The following is a 20031-nucleotide window of genomic DNA, read 5'->3' on the forward strand; positions in this document are numbered from 1 at the left end:
CAGCTGACAAACCCGGCTGGCACTCGATATGCAGACGGAACAATCCGGCCCGCTTCTCTCGGAGCAGTCTACTCCGTCCGACTCCCTCCTCTCTCCAAAGGAGAGCAGCGGCCGCCGCTTCTTCCTTCGCAAGGCGCCGCAGAAGCACAAGAGCCCGCCGCAGGCCAAGCCGCCACCTCTGCACGGCGCTGCTGGCGGCTCGCAGCCGCGGGCCAGCCTCGACGGCTCCCTCGTCCGCGAGGACCGCATGGAGCTCGCTGCGGCGCTGCTGCAGGCGGGCGAGAGACTGGCGGGAGACAGAGACGGAGCATACACTGAACCGTGACTGCACCCTCCTCCAGGCGCACGAGAGAGGCCGCCGGTCGCGGGTCGAGGTGGCAAGGCTGTCGCTCTCGGCCGAGGTTGGAGAGTGGGCCGCGTCTCTTGACCGAGCGGTGTGCGTGGGTAGGTCAGGCGGCGGGCGGTTCGGATGCAGTGTGCAGGTGCGGTGTCATGAAGCTGGGAGGAGCCGTCCCTTAGGTGAACAAGGGGATGTGGTTCGGGTCGAAGGTGCGGGCGGCGCTCGCCATCAAGACGGCCGGGAAGCAGGAGAGAGCTCCTCGATGCTATCAGACACCTCACATTCGCTTCCCACCTACCGCGGCACAAGCCGCCTCGCTGGGCACGCACACGAGCACAAGAAGCCCCGCCCGCCGCACCACTGATGCGCCATGCTCAGGCCGCCTCGCTCGGCCGCCCCATCTCTCCCCATCTCCCCCCATCTCTCCCCATCTCTCCCCATCTCTCCCCATCTCTCCCCATCTCTCCCCATCTCTCCCCATCTCTCCCCATCTCTCCCCATATCTCAGGCCGCCTCGCTCGGCCGCGCGCACGAGAAGCTGGTTGCGAGGAACGCGCACCTCCTCTTCCCGTCGACGAGCAAGCAGCAGGCCGTACCGATGCCCGAGGCGCTGCTCCCTGTGCACAGGCCCTCTTCACGCCCTCCAGCTGTGAACAGGCCGTCGCGATGCTCGAGGCGCTGCGTGCGCGCCTCGACGGGGCAGCCGAGGCGCCGCGGCGCCCCCCGTGCCCGCTTCACGCAAACACACAACCCCGCGCCAAAGACGCACAAGCACAGACCGTCGAGAAGGGAGAGACGGCGACGCCAGTCAGAAGGCCACTGACTACTCCTTCACTACCAGTCCGCCATTCTTCAGGCGCCGTGGGGGCCGTGGTTCCCGCGCGACACGCCGGTCCTCGACCACGCCTCCACCGACCTCTTCACAGCTGCACGCCTCCACCCGCCGCCTGTGAATAGGTCCTCGGCTACGTCTCCATCGACGTCGCACCGCCCGACACGTCCACCAAGGCCGCCCAACCTCGAGCACGCCTCGCTCTCAGACGCCGCTCACACAGGCCCTCTCCACTCACAGCTTCCTCCGCTGCTCGCAGCCAGCCCGCCCTCGCGTCGCCTCCGCGTCGGCCTCGCTGTGCTCCTCGGCCGTGTCCTCGTCGTCGCTCGCGTCGTCTCTCGCGCCTCCGGATGCGGCGAGATCGAGCCGAGATCGAGCCGAGATCGAGCCGAGATCGAGCCGAGGTCTAGCCGAGGTCTAGCTGAGCTCGAGCCGAGGTCTAGCTGAGCTCGAGCCGAGATCGAGCCGAGGTCTAGCCGAGATCTAGCTGAGATCGAGCAGAGAGATAGCAGAGAGATAGCAGAGAGATAGCAGAGAGATAGCAGAGAGATAGCAACGACGTGTATGCCCCGCATGCGGCTTCGCCACGCGTGCTCCAACTTCTCTCTTTAGTGTGGCGTCATCACACCTGCATTCCTTTGCTCAGCCGCCCCTTTTCCTTCCCTTCTTTAGGCGCCTCCGAGGCGCGGCTTCTTGGCGCGCGCTCGGTCGGCAACACGCGTGCAGGCGGCGGGCAGATCTGCCGCAGATCTCGGCCAGATCTCGGGCAGATCTCGGGCAGATCTCGAGCAGATCTCGGGCAGATCTCGAGCGAATCTCGTGTCCCATCTCGCGCGCAGGCGGTGGTGCGAGGGCTGCAGACTCGCAAGCATCTGGGCGAGGGAGGAGCGGGGGGGAAGGAAGAGGGGGGGGGGGGGGTCGCGAGCACATCTCTTCACGGCCCGCTGCTGTGAACAGACGGGCGGGAGGAGGAGCGGAGCGGCGGCAGCGTGGAGGAGGAGGAGGAGGAGGAGGGGGAGGAGGACGAGGAGGGCGACGACGAGGAGTCGACAGGCGCCGCGTACGGAGCTAGACGGGGATAGACGCCGTTCACAGCTCAAGTTCACAGCTCAAGTTCACAGCTCAAGTTCACAGCTCAAGTTCACAGCTCAAGTTCACAGCTCAAGTTCACAGCTCAAGTTCACAGCTCAAGTTCACAGCTCAGGCGGGGCGAGGTGCTTGCAGGCGCTAAGGCGGGCGGCGAGAGGGGGTCGGTCTCGATCTTCGACGACGCGGCGACGAGATCTCGCCGAGATGCAGCGTAAGGGCGGGGAGACAGCCGGGGAGACAGCCGGGGAGATAGCAGGGAGATAGCCTAGAGATAGCGATCTTCGACGGTGAGGTGTGTCCATGCGGTGAGGCCGTGAACGGCGCCTCTTCACAGCTCTGCGGCGTGAACAGGCGACGGGCAAGGTGTCTCTCCTGCCCGAGAAGGGCAAGCGGAAGAAGGCGGCGGCGGGGGAGGAGGAGCCGCAGGTGGACTGCCGCCCTCGTCTGTCTCTCTGCGGCGCGGCGGCCGCCCTGCTCCTCGGCCTACCCTTCCTCCTCGCCCTCCTCCTCCTCTCGCCGTGGCTCCTCCTCGCCGCCGCCGCCGCCTACGCCTACCTCCGCCTCCCCCGCCTGCTCGGCTGGGTCGCCTCTCACCTCATCACGAGGCTGGGCATGTTCGGGTACCCCCCCCCCCTCCCCCTTCCCTCCCCCTCCCCCCCCCTCCCCCCCCCCTCCCCCCCCTTCTCGCACCCACTCCCTCCCCCCCTCCCCCCCCTTCTCGCACCCACTCCCTCCCCCTTCCCGCACCCACTCCCTCCTCCTGCCTACAACGCGCCCCAGTGACCCCTTGCTTGCTCGCAGGTACCCGTTCCGCATCCACTCCCTCCACCTGTCGCCTTGGGCAGAGCTCGCTTTCCCCCCCAACCAGCAGCTTCTCCCCCCGAACCTTCTCGGAACTGGCGCCCTCCCGAGTAGGTCGACTTCCGCGCCTCGAGCGCGGCGCAGGCGAGGCCTCCTGCCCCACTGCGTCCGAGTCCCTTCATCCTACCACTGTGTCCTCAGCCCCTGTCCTGCTAACCGTGCACCCACACACCCGTACCCATCTCACCACCCCACCGCCCACCACCACCCACCACCATCACCAGCCGACAGGCCCGCCTTGCGCTATTCAGGCGAGGCACCACGCGGCCAAGGGTGAGCGTGGCAGTGTGGACGACTGCAAGGCCGAGCAGGAACGCGGCCCGCGGCTCCGGAGACGAAGTGTACCTTAAGATGCGGATGCAGCAATGGTTGAGGCGAGCACGCTAGCCACTGCAGGCGCGCGGCCCGTGGCTCCGGCTGCAGCTGCACGTCGAGGGCGTTCCTCTCGCGGACCCGGCGAGCTCGTCCAAACAGCGAGTCGAGACCGCCGCTGCTCGAGCACAGGCGTCGAGCTCGCCAACCCGCCGTCGCTGCACTGTGCGCACAAGGACTTCCTCAAGGCGAAACCCGCGCTGCTTCTCCGTCTCTCACGGCCTCTGCCAGGACTCCCTCGCCCACTCAAGTCCCACGATTCACTCAGTCTTACCCCCCCTCCCCCTCCAGGCGGGCTCCGTCGACACACTTGTCACCCTCGACCTCTCCTTCCTCGGCACGCTGCTACGGACCGGCAAGCCGCCCCCTTCTGGCGCCTCACGCCGTGGTGAAGAAGCATGATCCCAGGGCACGGATATGTGTCAGGCAAGCTCTCTCCGGCACACGTGGTCTTCGAGTCGTTTGACGTGAAGCGCGCCCAGATCTTCTTTGAGCTCAAGGCGGGAGATAGCGATGAACGAGAGTCACTCTAGCAGCAGCTCTCGAGATCTCTTTTCTCAAGGCGCACGAGCCGATGAGAGGAGGACCAGCTCAGCTCATCACTAATCGAGGCCGTCTCTGGTCTCAAGGCGGGAGAGCTAAACATCAACGGGCTGGTGCGCGAGCTTGCCAGGCGGAGATCACATCTCTTCGTATCTCGGCACCTCTCGGCATAACGCGCCCAGGTGCGCGAGCTCGCCGAGCGGGAGGTGTGCGCCGCCCTCGCCGCGAGAGGGAAGTGTCTCGGACTCTTCCCGCGCCCGTGCCAAGCGCCGACGCCGCCGACGCCCAACCTGCTCCGGCTGCGCATCGGGGCGGTGCGCTCTCTCTCTCTCTCTCTCTCTCTCTCTCTCTCTCTCTCTCTCTCTCTCTCTCTCTCTCTCTCTCTCTCTCTCTCTCTCTCTCTCTCTCTCTCTCTCTCTCTCTCTCGGCGCTCTCTCGGCTGCATCGAGGCTGTCCCCCCGATTGCAGGTGCGGGGTCTGAGGAAGCTGCGGGGGACGCGGCCCTTCGTGGCTGTCAAAGTGCGCGGCACAGAGCTGGTCACTTCCGTCGGCTCTCTGGCAGCGCAGCACGCCCGCGGCGGCGGCAGCGGCGGCAGCAAGGGGAGCGGCCACAGCGAGGGCGAGGCGCAGGAGTGGCTCTTCGATGACGAGGTGCTCCTCCCCTCACCTCGGCGCACCTCTGCTCGCCTCGCCTCCCCTCACCTCGCCTCGGCGCACCTCTGCTCGCCTCGCCTCCCCTCACCTCGCCTCGGCGCACCTCTGCTCGCCTCCCCTCCCCTCACCTCGCCTCGGCGCACCTCTGCTCGCCTCGCCTCCCCTCCCCTCGCCTCGGCGCACCTCTGCTCGCCTCGCCTCCCCTCACCTCGCCTCGGCGCACCTCTGCTCGCCTCCCCTCCCCTCACCTCGCCTCGGCGCACCTCTGCTCGCCTCCCCTCCCCTCACCTCGCCTCGGCGCACCTCTGCTCGCCTCCCCTCACCTCACCTCGCCCCCCTCACTCACCTCGTCTCACCTCCCCTCACTACCCCCCACTACCCCAGCGCACCTCGGCGCACCTCGGCGCTCTCGGCGTCTCTTCACGCCTCGCGCTGTGAACAGGTGCTGCTCCGCCTCTCCCACCCGTCTAGGAGGTGTCTAGGAGGTGTCTAGGAGGTGTCTAGGGTGTGTCTAGGTGCTGCTCCGCCTCTCCGACCCATCCGCCGTCGTGCACGTCTGCGTGTACTGCCGCCGGAAGGGGACGGCCGAGTTCGACGCGCGCTCGCGGCGGCTGCTTGGGCAGTGGGTCTGTGACAGAGCCAGACACCCCGCCATTAGCTGTGCAGGGCGCTGCCTCCGAGCCGGTCCTTGTGAGCAGGTCGTGACGGCCAAGTACCTCGTCACTTGCCCGCGCCACTGCAAGCACATGCCCCCGCTCTCCGTCGGCCGAGACGGGGCCCTCTCCGGCACCTTCCTGCTCGCCGACAAGCGGCTTCGCGGGTCGGCGGTGCGAGGCCTAGACACCTCCTAGACACTTCATAGACCCCTCCTGGACACTTCCTAGACCCCTCCTAGACACTTCATAGACCCCTCCTTGACACTTCCTAGACCCCTCCTGGACACTTCCTAGACCCCTCCTGGACACTTCCTAGACCCCTCCTTGACACTTCCTAGACCCCTCCTGGACACTTCCTAGACCCCTCCTGGACACTTCCTAGACCCCTCCTGGACACTTCCTAGACCCCTCCTGGACACTTCCTAGACCCCTCCTGGACACTTCCTAGACCCCTCCTGACACTTCCTAGACCCCTCCTGGACACTTCCTAGACCCCTCCTGGACACTTCCTAGACCCCTCCTGGACACTTCCTAGACCCCTCCTGGACACTTCCTAGACCCCTCCTGGACACTTCCTAGACCCCTCCTGGACACTTCCTAGACCCCTCCTGGACACTTCCTAGACCCCTCCTGGACACTTCCTAGACAAGGGGTTGCGCGGGTCGGCGGTGCGAGGCGTGTAACACTTTGTGAGGGCGTGAGCGGCGTCTCTTCACAGCCGCGCGCTGTGAACAGGTGCGGTCCCTTGGCCCCTCTGAGCTGGGGCGAGGCGTCGGCGGCGAGATCGAGCCGAGATATGCGCGAGGTCTGAGCGAGGCGGGGACGAAGTACAGGCGAGGCTTGAGCGGCGAGATCGACATGCGGATCCACTGGGCGCACGTGGAGCAGCTACCGCCGCTTAAGGCGAGGCCGCGCGAGATGATGGCGAGATGACGTCGAGATGACGTCGAGATGACCTTGCCCGGGATTCGGAGAGAGAGTTATGCAGACAACTGTTGGACACCTCCCAGGCACCTAGGCACTTCTCAGACACACTTTCTGACACCTCCTAGACACCTCCCTAGACATGGACACCTGCCGGACACCTGCCGGACACCTCTCGGACACCTCTTGGACACCTCCTTGACACCTCCTTGACACCTCTCGTACTCCTCTTGGACACCTTCTGGACACCTCTCTGACACCTCTCTGGCGCCTCCTAGGCGCCTCGCCGCACGGCAATGGCCCAGCTGCAGGAGAACTCCGCCGAGACGGCGCTGCGGATGGGAAACGTGGCCGAGCTGCGCGGCGTGCTGGGCAGGCTGCCGCTCCGACTCTCTTGCGGCGCAGACGTAGCCGAGATGCGCCGACATGCGCGGAGATGGGCCGAGATGGGCCGAGATGCGCCGGGATGGGCAGGGATGAGCAGGGATGGGCAGGGATGGGTAGGGATGGGCAGGGATGGGTAGGGATGGGCAGGGATGGGCAGGGATGGGTAGGGATGGGTAGGGATGGGCAGGGATGGGTAGGGATGGGTAGGGATGGGCAGGGATGGGTAGGGATGGGCGGGCTGCCGCTGCGACTGTCTTGCGGCGAAGTCTGCTGTTGCGCGGTGCGGAGGCGCGGGCAATGCGCCCGTCACGTAGCTAAGTCTGATCAGGCGACGTCTGCTTCCGCGACGCGGAGGTGTCCATCAAGGACCTCTTCACCGGGTACAAGGGCGACGTCGAGCGAGACCTGCGCCGGTACGGCCAGGCCGAGGCGGCGGAGCTCGGGGTGGAGGACATGGCGCGCTACTACGCTCGCATCGAGGAGATGACGGACGTGGTCCGAGATGTAGCCGAGATGTAGCCGAGATGTAGCCGAGATGAGCCGCGATTGGCGCTCGCATCGAGGAGAGGGCGGACGGGTGTCGCGTCCGGTCGGATGCACCTGCGGCTCACCAGGCTGATGAACTACGAACTGATTGCAATCACCAGGTCCGGATCCGGTGGATGCACCTGCGGCCGGTGGCGGCCAAGGACGGGGGCGATCTTCCGCTCGACTTGTTTCTGGAGCGGCGTCTCTCCTCGACCAACTAACGGCATGCACACATCAACGTGCGGCCTGGCACGGTGGTAGGAGCGGCTGCTCTTCGACCAGTTGGTGCCGCAGGCGCTCAAGGAGGTGTTCGGGACGAGTCTCGGCGGGCAGGCCATCGGCAGCATCATGGCGGGGCTCGGCGCTCTTTCTCCCGCCCGGCCCCAAGCGACCCGGCGGCGGGCGCCGTCCCGGCTCACACTCCGCCGATGGGCTTCCTCCTCCGCAGGTGCTCGCTCTGCGGCCTGGTTCCAGGGCATCGGCCGCGACATCCGCGCAGGAGCCGGCGTCGCTGCTCCCCGTCTCTGGCTTGTGAACGGCGTCATCACGGCATCGCGGGTGTGTGAGCAGGCTTCGAGCGGTCGGTGCAGGCTGCACGCAAGGGAGCCGCAGTCGCCTCGACCGATCCTGCGCCGCCGCCCGTTGGCGCGGGAGCGCCGAGCGGCGAGACGCCTCTGGCGGCGGCGACGGCCGGCGCGAATCTTCTCGCCGAGGCCGCCCTGGTCCTCCCGCACGGTCACGCCTCCATGACACGTCCGGGACACGTCCCAGGCGCGACCCCGCGGGCCGAGCTGCTCAAGGCGACGCAGAAGCAGGTGGCGGCGGCGGCGGGGCCACTCGGGCCGAAGTGGAAGCTTGCATCCTCGGGCGCAAAGTCTTCCGACGCCAGCGCCGGCGCCGGCGCCAGTGCAGGCGCTAGCGGCAGCGCGGGAGGATCTGCCGGGGGCGGCAAGCCCGCGTCGGCGGCTGGTTGAACCGAACGGGTCGAAATGGGGTTCAGATGGGTAGATATGTTCATCCCTCGTGAAGATTCTGATCTCAGGAGCGGGCTCATTTCAGTGACTGTGGCGTTTGTAAACCGACCAAACAACGAAAGTGAGTGTGCGTGCGTGCCTTTACCAGGATGGCGACACGCCACCATGCGGATCGGGGGACGCTCACGCTCTCGCTGCTTTGCCACACACACGAGTCCCAATCGAGCACGGTCGGCGCGCGTCCCCAAGCTGGAAATAGGCCTTTAAGGTCCGACAGGTTCGGCACCGGGCACCGCCTCGGTATACAAAATGCGCCTGCGGGCGGACCCTTACAGATCACAGATCACCTCGAGAACCTCGAGAGAGGCTGTGAAGGGAGCGTCGAGCTCGTTGTTGTCACCACGCACGTGGGGGCAGCACCGCGAGGCCCCGGCGCCGCGCCATGGCGTTCGAGGTGTTTGACGACGTGGCCTTCTACTGGTTCCTTTTCTCCGTCATGGTGATGGTCATCGTCCCCATGTCCTACTCCTTCCTCTCCACTCTGCAGCTGCGGCCGCCGGCGGATTGGACGCGGCAGCTCGACTCCTGCAAGGCGGCCGCCCCGTCACCCGCACCGCCACCGGCCGCCGCCGCCGCCTAGCGGCTCCGGCAGCCTCGCCGTCGCCGCCGGGCGCCGCCGCCTCCCTCGCGGCTTCCCGCGCCTCCGCCACTCTCCGCCGCCGCCGGCTCGCCCGCCGCCGCCGCCTGCTCCGTGCCTGGCTCCTCACCGTTGCCTCGTCCGCCCGAGCGCAGGAGAAGAACGAGCGGATCGAGCGGGAGCGGCGCAAGGACCTCATGTCCAAGCTCTTCGGCTGGCGCGGCGTCGGCTTCATCTGCAGCTGGACGCTGCTCATTGCCCTCGCGATGCGGCTGACGGCGCCCGCCGCCCCGTCTCCCCGTCCCTCGCACCCTCCCCCACCCCCTGCCTCCACCCCTCCCCGATGCCTCCTCCCACCCTGCCTCGCCTCCTCCACTCCCCGCCGCCCCCCTCCCTCCCCGCCGCCGCCCTCTCCGCTGCTGCCCTCGCCGCCGCCGCCGCCAAGCCAGCCGCCAACTCACGCTGGACCCCGCCTTCCCCTTCCCCTCCTCTGGCCCCGCCTCTGCCGCTGCCGGCGCCCCGATCCACCCGCCCCCGCCTCCACCCCTCCTCCCTCCTCCCTCCGCCGCCCGCGCCGCCCTCCCCTCGCCTTGCCCACCCCAGCCACCCCTCGCACCTCCCTCCTCCGCCCCCACCGTCCACCCGCCCTCCTTCCTCCCGCCGCCCTCCCTCCACCGCCCAGGTGATGCAAAACGAGGAGATGTACACCTTCAACCCGTACCGCATCCTCGCCATCGAGGAGGGCGCCGAGCCGGGCGAGATCAAAAAGGCGAGCGGAGTTCATTCCTCGGTGATAGAGCTCATTTCATTGCGGACGAGCGGCAGAGAGGCGGCAGAGAGGCAGCCTAGATGATCGCTCCGAGGCATGAGAACAGCGTCGCCGTCGCCAGGCGCACCGCAAGACGTCTCCCCGTGTGAAGACCTCACCTCTGCCCTCGATGAGCGACAGGCATACCGCAAGATGTCGCTCAAGTTTCACCCGGACAAGAACCAGGAGGGCGGAAAGCGAGCAAAAGTGTTGCCCGGCCAATTGGCTCACCGCAGTGACTCACTCCTCAGGACGACGACCCAGAGAAGAACTCGTGCCTCTGCCCGGCGAAGGAGGCTGCCGACCTCTTCATCAAGATCGCTAAGGCGTACGAGACGCTGACGGACGACGCGACGCGCGACAACTACGAGAAGTGCGAGATGCAGCCGAGAGATCGCCGTGAGATCGCGAGAGATGACGCTGCGAGAAGCGTTGCGACGTTTGCATCTCTCGAGTGCTGGCCTGAGGTTGCATGGGTGCCTCAGGTACGGCAACCCCGACGGCTACCACGGCACGTCCGTCACCATCGGACTGCCTTCCTGGCTGACGGACAAGGTGAGCGAGCTCGCGATCTCCCCCGAGCTCGCGATCTCCCCCCCACCCCGTCAAACGCAGGGCCATGAGTGTGACGAAGCGGCTCCTTAGGACAACGAGCTCGCGATCCTCGTCGCCTACTTCGTCGCCCTCATCGTCATCATCCCCACCGTCGTCGGCCTCTGGCGGAGACTAGTCGAGATCCGCCGAGATCCGCCGAGATCCGCCGAGCCGAGAGTAGCGGATGCATGGGAAGAGGTGGGAGGAGTGGCCCAGCTCCTCCGGGTTGGCGACTTCATCGGGTGCTAATGGCGACCAGGTGGAGGAACTCGTCCAAGTTCCTCGAGGACGGCGTGATGCAGAACACGGCCTATCGCTTCTACCGCCAGATCTCGGAGCACACGGCGGCCAAGTTCATGCCCGGCACGCAAGCCCCTCCGAGATGCAGCCGAGATGCAGCTGAGATTGCAGCTCATCTACTCTCTGCCGCTGCGGCCTTTTCCGAGGCGGTGCCAACTGCTTTGAACACATCGACTCCTCACGTCCTCCTCAGGCATCCTCTCCTCGGCCGTCGAGTTCTCGGAGGCCGTGCCGTGCAGAAACAACCAGGCGGAGGGGGAGATGCAGCCGAGATGCAGCCGAGATGCACGAGATGGTTGCCCGAGATGCGCCCGAGATGCGCCCGAGACTGCCCGAGATCGGAGGCGCAAGGAGGACCCCAGCTGTCATCCATTTTCCGATGACCCGTGCGGAAGAACCGTATTCGTACTGTCTGAGCGCACCTGCCCCGCGAGATCACGGCGAGATCGCGGCGAGATCACGATCGCGGCGAGATCGCGGCGAGTGTGCGGCGAGTGCCCGACTCCCTCCGCCGAGACCGACCACTCAGCTGCTTCGTCGGCTAGGCTGACGACTTGTCCAAGCTGCACAACCGCGTGCGCGAGCAGTTCGTCAAGAACCAGGGCGACGTCAACAACGACATCATGAAGGTGAAGACGCTGCTGTACGCCTTTCTGCTCCGCGAGCCGGTGCCGCCGTCGCTGCAGGCCGACATGCAGTTCGTGCTCTCCGCTTCGCACCGGCGCCGCCGCCTAGTGATTTGCCCTCAGTCCATGAATCGGATTCGTGCTCGCCGCACAGGCTGCTCAATGTTATTATTGCTCATGATTTAGTGAACGTCGATCAACGTCGATGAGTGCCAGTTAATGGTAGTTGTCTAATGCTCTCCGCCCCTCCCAGGCTGCTCAACGGGCTGCTCAACATCTGCATGGAGCAGAGGTTCGTCACCGCGACCATCAACGTGATCGAGTTCTCGCAGCTGCTGACGCAGGCGCTAGTGGCGCCACACCAACCCGCTGCTGCAGCCGGCCTTAGTTCACTGTTCTTTGGCTGCCTCGTTAAGGCGATGTGGTTCCACTCCAACCCGCTGCTGCAGCTGCCGCACTTCGACATGGCGCAGGTCAAGGCGTAGATGAGTTGATTCGGTTTGATTACCGTTCCGTCACGCTCTTTCCCACGTCGCAGGTCAAGGCGTGCTCGCGGCTGCTCGACGGAGGCGGCAAGGACGCCAAGGCGAGCTCGCCGATCGAGAAGCTGCGCGCGCTCGGCCCGCAGAAGCGGCGCGAGGCTCTGACGAAGCTGTCCGAGTCGCAGCACGCGGACATCGACCGTTTCCTGACCAACTTTCCGGAGATTGAGATTTCGTTCGACGCCAAGGTGGAGGACGAGGAGGACGTGCAGGAGGGTGATGTGCTCTCGCTCACCGTCAAGGTGGAGCGGAAGCACCTGCCGGAGGACCCGGACTGGGTCGACTCGGACGAGGAGGATGACGAGCCTGACGAGGACATGTTCTCCAAGGAGCTGGCGCACCTCGAGCCCGACTCGGAGGAGTACGAGGCCAAGAAGGAGGAGCTGATGGACGAGTGGAGAGACGCGTACTACGAGCGGCAGAAGCGGAAGCGCGAGCGCGAGAAGGCGCGCAACCCGCAGTCGGGCGAGCTGGGCTTCGCCGCCCGCCCTCTGCACGAGCCGGTGCCCGTCCACGCGCCCCACTTCCCCGAGGAGCGGCACGAGCAGTGGATGGTGCTGCTGGTCGACGTCAAGTCGAACAAGCTTGTCGGCTACCAGAAGCTGTCGCAAAACTCGCGCTTCGAGAAGGTCGCGCTCAAGTTCCTCGCGCCGAAGGAGGGCGTGGTCCACTACGAGATCCACTGCCTCTGCTCCGCCTACCTCGGGCTCGACAAGAAGGTGCGGAGGAGGGACCTCGTGCACAGTCCGTGACGTGGCTCACCTCTGCCTCGGCGGGCAGGTGCTCATGAAGAAGTCCATCGTGAAGCGCAAGGAGGAGGAGAAGAAGACGGCGGCGGAGCTGGCGGAGGAGGAGGACGAGGAGGAGGAGGAGGAGGACGAGGAGCCCGAGGGCAAGTGGTACTACCTCGGCGGCAACTCCTTCGGCAGAGACCAGCCGAGACCAGCCGAGACTAGCTGAGATGGCCTCAGTCGATCTCCGACAGGCGAGCTCATCCTCATTAGCCGAGGGGAGCCGAGATTTACTCAGTCGATCTCCAACAGGCGAGCTCATCCTCAACATCATCGCCCTCGCCATCGCCGGCGTGATGCTCTTCAACTTCCTCTACTCACGCGGCCTCTGGCAAAAGTACTGCACGCCCCCCCCCCCCCCCCGCCCTGACCGAGGGACCGTCTGATCAACTCTCGAGTCACACCCAACGGAGAATGGACTCGTCGACACTGACCTGCACCTGCTTCTCGCGCCACTGACGTGCAGCCGTCGATCGATCAGCCAACCAGTCTTTGTCCTCGCCACAGGTACGTGCAGCCGCTGGCCGACTGGGTGCTGATGATCGCTTGGCCGTTCCTCTCCCTCGTCGGCAGCACGATGCTGTGCCGGCTGCACTCTGGCCCTCACTCCCGCCCACCAGCGAGCGGCGCCTGTCCTTAGGCAACAAGTTGCTGCCCGGCTGGCTCTGGTTCTCCACCAACGTGTACGACTTCCGGCACGTGTCGTTCCTGTTCGAAAACATGACCGCCGTCGACATGGACGCGAACGCCTCCCTCTCCACGCGCGTCAAGAACGACACCAGCTTCCTCAACGAGGACCCGTTCAAGCCGAACTTGTTCAACCAGATGGGCGACCGCGACTAGGCCGCTGGCCGCTACGGTGGGGGGGAGGGGGGGGCAGGTGTTGGCGGGCACGTAATAGCTAGGGGGGGCGGGTTGGGAGGGGGGGGAGGGGGGCGAGTACAGCCGGCTGCGGCAGATGCCCCGCCGCCGGGGGGGGGCGTACAGGGACTCTCCCTCTTCGCCGATGCGGCGCCAGCCCGCTCGTGCACCGCAGTGGTCTGCCGCGGGTGTTGCGCGCGCGACTCTTGTCCGGGAAATGCATATGCGCGCACAGTCGTCACTCATTGAATGCTCGCGCGTTTTGACCCTTTCCCGTGATGCGTGAACACCGTTTTTGTGAGAGAGCGCTCAGCTGCCTGTGCCTAGTGCTGCACCTGCAGCGTCGAGCGTGGGCGGCCCGCCGCCGCCGCGTCCGCGCGCATGCATCTCTGGATTTAGAGCGGCGCGTTCGGGTGGCGTTGCGTCGAATGAAAAGGCCGACGGTCACAAACTATGGTGCAGTCATGCTGCGCTTCAGTTTGGACTGAACGGACTGGATCACCGGCTGGATCGCGTGCCGCGCCGGTATTGCTCGCGCATATGCGCGTCCTCGCGGCTGCGCTGTCCGCGCTCTCGGTGAGCTGCGTGGCAGGTGCGCCGGCCACCGAGGGAGGGTGTAGAGGATGTAGAGTGTAGAGCGCTGTAGAGCTGTAGAGATGTAGAGCGCTGTAGAGCTGTAGAGCTCTACATCCGGCGCGTGACGATGTGAGTCGCCTGTAGAGCGATGTAGAGCGCGATTTTGCTGTAGAGTTTGTTGTAGAGGCTCTACAGCCAAACCGCCGGGACTAAGGCAGTGACTCAAAGAGGTCGAACCGCGCTAATGGGGTGTCTCCGAGCTTACTGGAGCTCTGATGGACAGCCCTGACTATCCCTGACACACAGGGAGTCACTCTGACGGCACACAACACCCTATGACTGCGTCATGACCAGCCTGCCATGTGTCGCCGGTGCCGCATTCGTCGCTGTGCTTCTTTAGCAGGCGGTGGACTGTCGGCTGCGAGGACGGTCGCATTTGCGCGAGGCGAGGCGAGCATTGCTGCGCGTTGCATGCGCCATGACTCGCGCCAGCGCGTGCGGGAGCTCCTGGCTGAGCGTTGAGCCCAGGTGAGTTGCGCTGGCCACTATCGCTACGCCGAGCCGAGCTGACGCGCCGAGGCGCCGGCCAGTCGCAGCCGTGAGGCATGCCACAGCAGCAGAGGCACCTGCCACCCATTGGGCGGGCAGACAGAAGGCCAGGGCAGCACTGGCAAGTGCAACGCGCCTCATGTCGGAGAGCGACCGTGCCTCGTTCGCCGCTTATGATGTAGAGTTTGTTGTAGAGATTTCACGTTGTAGAGCGCCTCTACATCGCTCTACAGGCGACTCACATCGTCACGCGGCGGATGTAGAGCTCTACAGCTCTACAGCGCTCTCCAGCGCTCTACATCTCTACAGCTCTACAGCGCTCTACACTCTACATCCTCTACACCCTCCCTCAGAGTGAGTGAGTGAGTGAGTATTCTTGATACGAACGAAACCACGACGACACACACCAGTCGACTCGCATCGGTTGCCTCCATGTACGGCGGAGCTATTCTCGCGCCCACACCACACCTGGCTCCAACGTGGACACGCCCATAGCTGGGGACACACTCACTCACACGCAGAGTGTGGGACCACCCAACCAACCCAGGCAGGGGGTGGGGGGTGGGGGGGGGGGGGGGGGGGCGGAGTAAAGGCCCACTGGCAGGCTCAGCGGCGCAGCGGTCCGAGTCAGTCAGAGCCCTCCGTCTCCGGAGGGGACAAGAGACCGGCCCTCGCCTATCGGCCTCGCCTATCGGCGCCAGCTTTCCTGTTCGGGCGGGCTGTACACATGGCTCCGAGTATGCTCTCCACGCTTGCCGCCCTCGCCGCAAGCGTCGCGCCGACCGTCTCGCGGCGGCTGTGTCCACGCCTTCCTGCGGCTGTGCGCTGCTGCGCGCCTAATCCCGCGCCTCTGCTCGATCGCTCCTTCGTCGCGGACCTGCATGAGTCGACGCTGCCTTCGCTCGTGCTGATCCGGCCGAGCGGCGTCCGCAACGCGACCACTCAGGGCTCCGGCTTTGTGGTTGGCGTCGGCGAGCGCCGCTTCATCCTCACCTCGGCGCACGTGTGCAAGGGCGGCTGGCGGCTCGAGGTTGCGCTGGCTTCGGACGGGTTCGACGCGACCTATCCGACGGAGGTCGTCGGTCGCGCGCGCCGAGGAATCGACATCGCCCTCCTCGCGCTCCCTGACGCTGCCGCCTCTCTCCGCCCGCTGCCGCTGCGAGATTCGGCCGTGGTGCGGATCGGCGAGCTCCTCGTCGCCCTCGGACACCCCTCCGGGCTGCGAGGCGCCGCGACCCTCGGCATCCTCTCCGCCCGAGACAAGGGCACCGCCTCGGACTTTCTTGTCACCGACGCAGCGCTGGCGGGAGGCATGTCGGGCGGCCCTCTGCTGACCGCAGACGGCCGCGTCGTCGGCGTCAATACGCTGGTCCGCCCGGAGCTGCGCGCGCTCGGCAACTATGCGCTCTCCTCCGACACAGCGAGGGCGGCGGCGGAGGAGATTGCGGCGAGGTGCGTGCCGTCGGGGTGCGACGTGGCGGCGGGCGCGGTGCTGCTGCTGTACAACGACGGCGTCAACAGGCGGGAGGCGGTGGAGGCGGCGCTGGTGGCGGCCGGGCTAAGCCAGGCGCAGGCGACGGAGGCGATGCTGGGCGCGCACACAAAGGGGCGCGGCGTCGTCCGCTCTTGGTCCGCCGCGAAGGAGCCAGGCTGGGCGGAGGAGGCGGAGGAGATGATGGCGGCGCTGGCCGCGGCGGACCTGCTGGTGGAGGTGGAGGCGATCTTCGGAGGGGACGGGTGACAGTGGGGTCTAGACGCGCAGAGGTAAATAAATAAATAAACAAAAGAGTTGGACAAATGCCAAATTCCAAATCGAAAACATAGAAACCCAAACACAGGCGGCGACGTGCGTGGCATACGACTGTATCTAGAGCTCGTGGGTGAAGGAGGCGGGCACAAGTTCCAAAATTTTTTTAGATATTCTTACCTTCTTGCCCCCCTCCGAGACTGGAGACAGTCACCACAGATACATACGTCTGTGGGAGTGCCCCCCGCCCCCGCTTGCCCTGCCTACGATCAGGTCGTCACTGAATGCTGAAGACTAAGGCCGCGAGCTATGCAGGCGGTCAGTTGAGCAGCATGGCACGGTCAGCAGCGCCGACAGGCTGTCGCAAGGCGTGATAGCATGGCCGAATTCCCTGAAAACAAGTGAAAAATTGCCCAAATAACGCACGGGCCCTCAGCGGAGCTGGGAATAGGACCGCCGCAAGCGGCGTGGCGTGGAGCGGTTGAGCATCCCTCCGGGGGGCCCTCTGCGCCGGGGAGGCGTTGTTGGAGGCTAGGACGCAAGCGTCCGTCGCCCTTTTTCAAACAAACTCGGGGCCCACTCCGCTACGCTCCGACCCGAATTTGGAGGGCCTAAAAGTTTAAGGTGTTGCTGCGCAAAAGGGGTCGGACACAGGGCGCAGCTCATGCTAAGAGCTAGAAGGGGAGCTAGAGAGAACGACTACCCTGTCCCGTTATTGCGTACACCAACACCACAAAAGCTCTCTCTCTCCTGTCCTCACTCAGAGCCGACAGAGGGGGGTCACAACTACCGAGTCTCTCGACTATTGCAATAGCTGCCACGTTGCCGAGAGCGGATCTCCTCCTGCTCCGCAAGGAGGGTGGCCAAGGCTAAAGTCTTGTCGGAGCCGCCGGGCGTGTTGACGACTTGGAGAAGGTCGCCCTTGTACTTGTACTTGTAGAGATGCTCGAGGGGGTGCTTTGTGGGGCGGTGCGCAGCCAGGCCAGCAGTGAGGGGAGGCGCACCCTCACTCTCCTCGGTTGCAGAGCTCATCACCTACAGGCTGTCGGCTCTCGCGGGCTGCGGAACCGGCCCCAGAAGGGGACGGTCCGGGCGAGTGTGCTCACAGTGTGGCAGCTGCCTGCTGCCAGCTCCTGCGCTAGTATGGGCACCGCGCACCGGCCTCTATCACAACACTACTGATCCTGGTCATTAGAGCTCTGCCAGGGATAGCGTCAGGAGCCGGTAGGAGTCAAAACCTCTCATATTTGAGACATCGATTCGATGTGATCGGTAGACATCGTGTCCCATATGTCTCGTGCAACTCAACCCTTATAGCCGTCATGTCCGAAAATGACACCCGATCGGAGTCCCGCACGCCCGCAAGCAACCTGAGCGGCTCGAGCCCCCTTGAGCGTATTCATCGTCCTACCCCGCCTCCCCCCACTCCCTCCGAGGCGCCACCGGCCACAAAAACTCTAGCCCGCACCACGCGAGCATGCTCACACACCGCCAAGGCGCGGCCGGGCCCGGGGCTTTGAGGTGCCTCGCCCCCCCCTCCCCGTCTTCACCACTCCTTGCCCCACGACTCGTCGTCCCACCCGTTGCTACCGTTGCTGCCGTTGCTCTCGTCGCTGCCCTGCGCAGCGACCGGCGTGGCGCGACTGGCGGGAGTCGCAGTCGACATCGAGTGCCTAGTTCCGTCCCACTCCGATGGTTGAATGTGAACCGCTGATCTCCGTCGGCGACAGCGGAGAACTTGCCCGGAGGAGCCGGCGGAGAGAGTGCCCGAGTCGGAGGAGTGGCCTATCGATCACTGGCCATCGATGGCTGCCTGACTGGGAGTGGAGGGTGCGCGAGTCGGAGAAGTGGCCCTTGGCCGAGTTGGTCTCCGAACCGACAGACATGACGGCGGGAGACCTAAGCAGCGGGGAGGAGTGAGTTGTTGATTGGTGGGTCAGGCTCCCGAGCCGACAGACATAGCGACGGGCGACCCCAGACCGGCGTCCATCTCTGATTCACCAAACGAGCTAACTGACTGCCGATGATAATTCGCTCACCCCCAGCCATCGTCCATCTCGCCCCAGTCGTCGCCGCCGGCCGCAGATGCCGCCGCCGCCTGCTCTGGTAGCTTGTCCTTGACACCAGCCTCCGCCGCCGCCGTCTCTGCAGCCGCCGCCGCCGCCTCCTCCTCCGCCCCCGTCGCCGCCGCCGCCGCAGCAGCAGCCTCGGCCTCCTCCGCCGCCGCAGCAGCAGCAGCCGCGGCCTCCGCCGCCGCCGCCGCCTGCCTCGCCGCCGCCGCCGCCGCCGCAGCAGCAGCAGCAGCAGCCTCCTCCGCCTCCTCCCTCGCCAGCTCCGCGGCGAGCGCCTCCTCGACCTGAAGGCTCAATGGTCAACTCATCAGCTAACCACGCCTCGCCAGCTCAGCGCCGAGCGCCCCCCTCGACCTCGCGGGCCAGCTCCTCCTCCGCCGCCGCCTGCCGCGCCGCCTCCTCCGCCTCAGCTCTCCTCGCCGCCGCCTCTGCCGCCTCCGCCTCAGCCTCCGCCGCCGCCGCCGCCGCCGCCGCCGCCTCCGCCGCATCTGCCCTCGCCGCCGCCTCCGCCGCCGCCCTCGCCGCCTCCGCCGCCGCCGCCTCCTCCGCCGCCACCCTCTCCGCCTCCGCCGCCGCCAGCTTCGCAGCCATCGCCAAACGCATCGTGTGCACCTTTGCCTTCGCCAGCCGCCCCCGCACGGCCGCCTGCGGGGAAGGGGGCTCAACAATCAATGATTAGTTATCACAAGATTGGCCCATATCTCGGCCACATCTCGGGCCACATCTCGGACAATCTCGGACCATCTGCCTGCAGCCGCCGTGCGGACTCCTCCTCAGCAGCAGCTCGAGCCTCCTCCGCCGCCGCCTCGGCAGCAGCAGCCGCCGCCTCCGCCGCCTCCGCCGCCGCCTGATCCGCCGCCACCGCCACCTCGGCTGCCTCGGTCGCTTCTGCCGCCTCCGCCGCCGCCTGCTCCGCCGCCGCCGCGGCCGCCACCGCCGTCGCCGCCGCTGCCGCGCCCTGCCGCGCCGCCGTCTCCGCTTCCGCCTCGGTGGTCTCCTCGGCCCTGGCAGCCTCCTCAGGGTAGTACCCGCCCCCTTCCCCACCAGGGTACCCTTCCCCAGCAGGGTACCCTTCCCTACCAGCGTACCCCTCCCCACCAGCGTACCCCTCCCCACCAGCGTACCCCTCCCCACCAGCGTACCCCTCCTCAGCAGGGTACCCCTCCTCAGCAGGGTACCCCTCGCTTGGCGGCGGGTCCCATGACGTCTCCCCCGTGGCCTATACCCATCAACCACGAGCCAAGTCTTAAGCGACTGACCGACTCCTTGCCGCCCCCGCGGCGCCTCTCTCTCCAGCCGCGCCTACTCATTAGCAGCTCATCCTCAAGCCGCACCGGCTCCTTCACACACGCCCCCCCGCCCGCATCTCCGGCGGCCTCGTTGTAGTAGTACGCCTCCCCCTCCTCCGTCCACGCCTGAGAAAGGAAACACGCAGCGCCGGTCAGAGGAGCGCCATGCGCGGTAAAGGCAGCCCGCTCCTGCCCCCCGCCCGCCGCGCCTCTGACCAGCCCGGCGCGAGCTGGGAAGAGAGAGGCGGGGAGGAGAGGGGCTGGGAGGAGGCGGGGGCGGGCAGTCCAGCCTCCGCCCCCCACCCCTCCCCCTCCCACTCCGACGACGGCGCCTCCCTCTCCGAGATTGCAATCTCCGCATCAGCCGCCTCAACCACCACCGCCGCCGCCGCCGCCGCCCCTGCCCCCCCACCCTCCCCCTCCACCACCGCCTCTGCCTCGCCCGAGAAAGATATTGAAGCGACTTCTTGGACGGCTCC

General features: G+C 66.2%; 4 protein-coding genes across 4 annotated transcripts in view; 3 read left to right on the forward strand and 1 right to left on the reverse strand.

The window, feature by feature from the left end:
• Window positions 1–2733: 2733 nt before the first annotated feature.
• EMIHUDRAFT_456514 (hypothetical protein) lies at window positions 2734–8160 on the forward strand (the record flags this gene model as incomplete). The annotated part of the gene is made up of 17 exons (XM_005783019.1): window positions 2734–2881; window positions 3063–3102; window positions 3177–3206; window positions 3374–3433; window positions 3519–3558; window positions 3627–3682; window positions 3786–3849; window positions 3921–3994; window positions 4124–4150; window positions 4220–4351; window positions 4506–4688; window positions 5207–5518; window positions 6550–6678; window positions 7013–7102; window positions 7448–7634; window positions 7757–7908; window positions 7987–8160. Exons 1-17 carry the CDS (start codon window positions 2874–2876, stop codon window positions 8158–8160), a joined length of 1758 nt encoding a protein of 585 aa, XP_005783076.1. The 5' UTR covers window positions 2734–2873.
• Window positions 8161–8602: 442 nt separating this feature from the next.
• On the forward strand, window positions 8603–13301 carry EMIHUDRAFT_232647 (translocation protein SEC63; the record flags this gene model as incomplete). Its single annotated transcript, XM_005783020.1, has 13 exons — window positions 8603–8659; window positions 8953–9021; window positions 9495–9587; window positions 9747–9812; window positions 9857–9978; window positions 10091–10160; window positions 10251–10334; window positions 11045–11196; window positions 11379–11598; window positions 11664–12411; window positions 12711–12795; window positions 12966–13040; window positions 13079–13301. The coding sequence occupies 13 exons, from the start codon at window positions 8603–8605 to the stop codon at window positions 13299–13301; spliced, it is 2064 nt and encodes a 687-aa protein (XP_005783077.1).
• Window positions 13302–15171: 1870 nt separating this feature from the next.
• Window positions 15172–16185, forward strand: EMIHUDRAFT_232649 (hypothetical protein; the record flags this gene model as incomplete). Its single annotated transcript, XM_005783021.1, has 2 exons — window positions 15172–15813; window positions 16018–16185. 2 exons carry the CDS (start codon window positions 15172–15174, stop codon window positions 16183–16185), a joined length of 810 nt encoding a protein of 269 aa, XP_005783078.1.
• Window positions 16186–17737: 1552 nt separating this feature from the next.
• The window catches only part of EMIHUDRAFT_113182 (hypothetical protein), a gene marked incomplete at both ends in the record, with an annotated part of 3651 nt that continues 1357 nt past the window's right edge, over window positions 17738–20031 (reverse strand). Inside the window, 6 exons of the mRNA XM_005783022.1 lie at window positions 17738–17864; window positions 18010–18090; window positions 18231–18547; window positions 18618–18908; window positions 19132–19482; window positions 19598–19678. Coding sequence (XP_005783079.1) covers window positions 17738–17864; window positions 18010–18090; window positions 18231–18547; window positions 18618–18908; window positions 19132–19482; window positions 19598–19678 — 1248 coding nt within the window. The remainder of the gene's footprint in view (window positions 17865–18009; window positions 18091–18230; window positions 18548–18617; window positions 18909–19131; window positions 19483–19597; window positions 19679–20031) is intronic.

Source organism: Emiliania huxleyi (assembly GCF_000372725.1).
Source record: "Emiliania huxleyi CCMP1516 chromosome Unknown EMIHUscaffold_183, whole genome shotgun sequence".
In the NCBI taxonomy this organism is placed as follows: domain Eukaryota; phylum Haptophyta; order Isochrysidales; family Noelaerhabdaceae; genus Emiliania; species Emiliania huxleyi.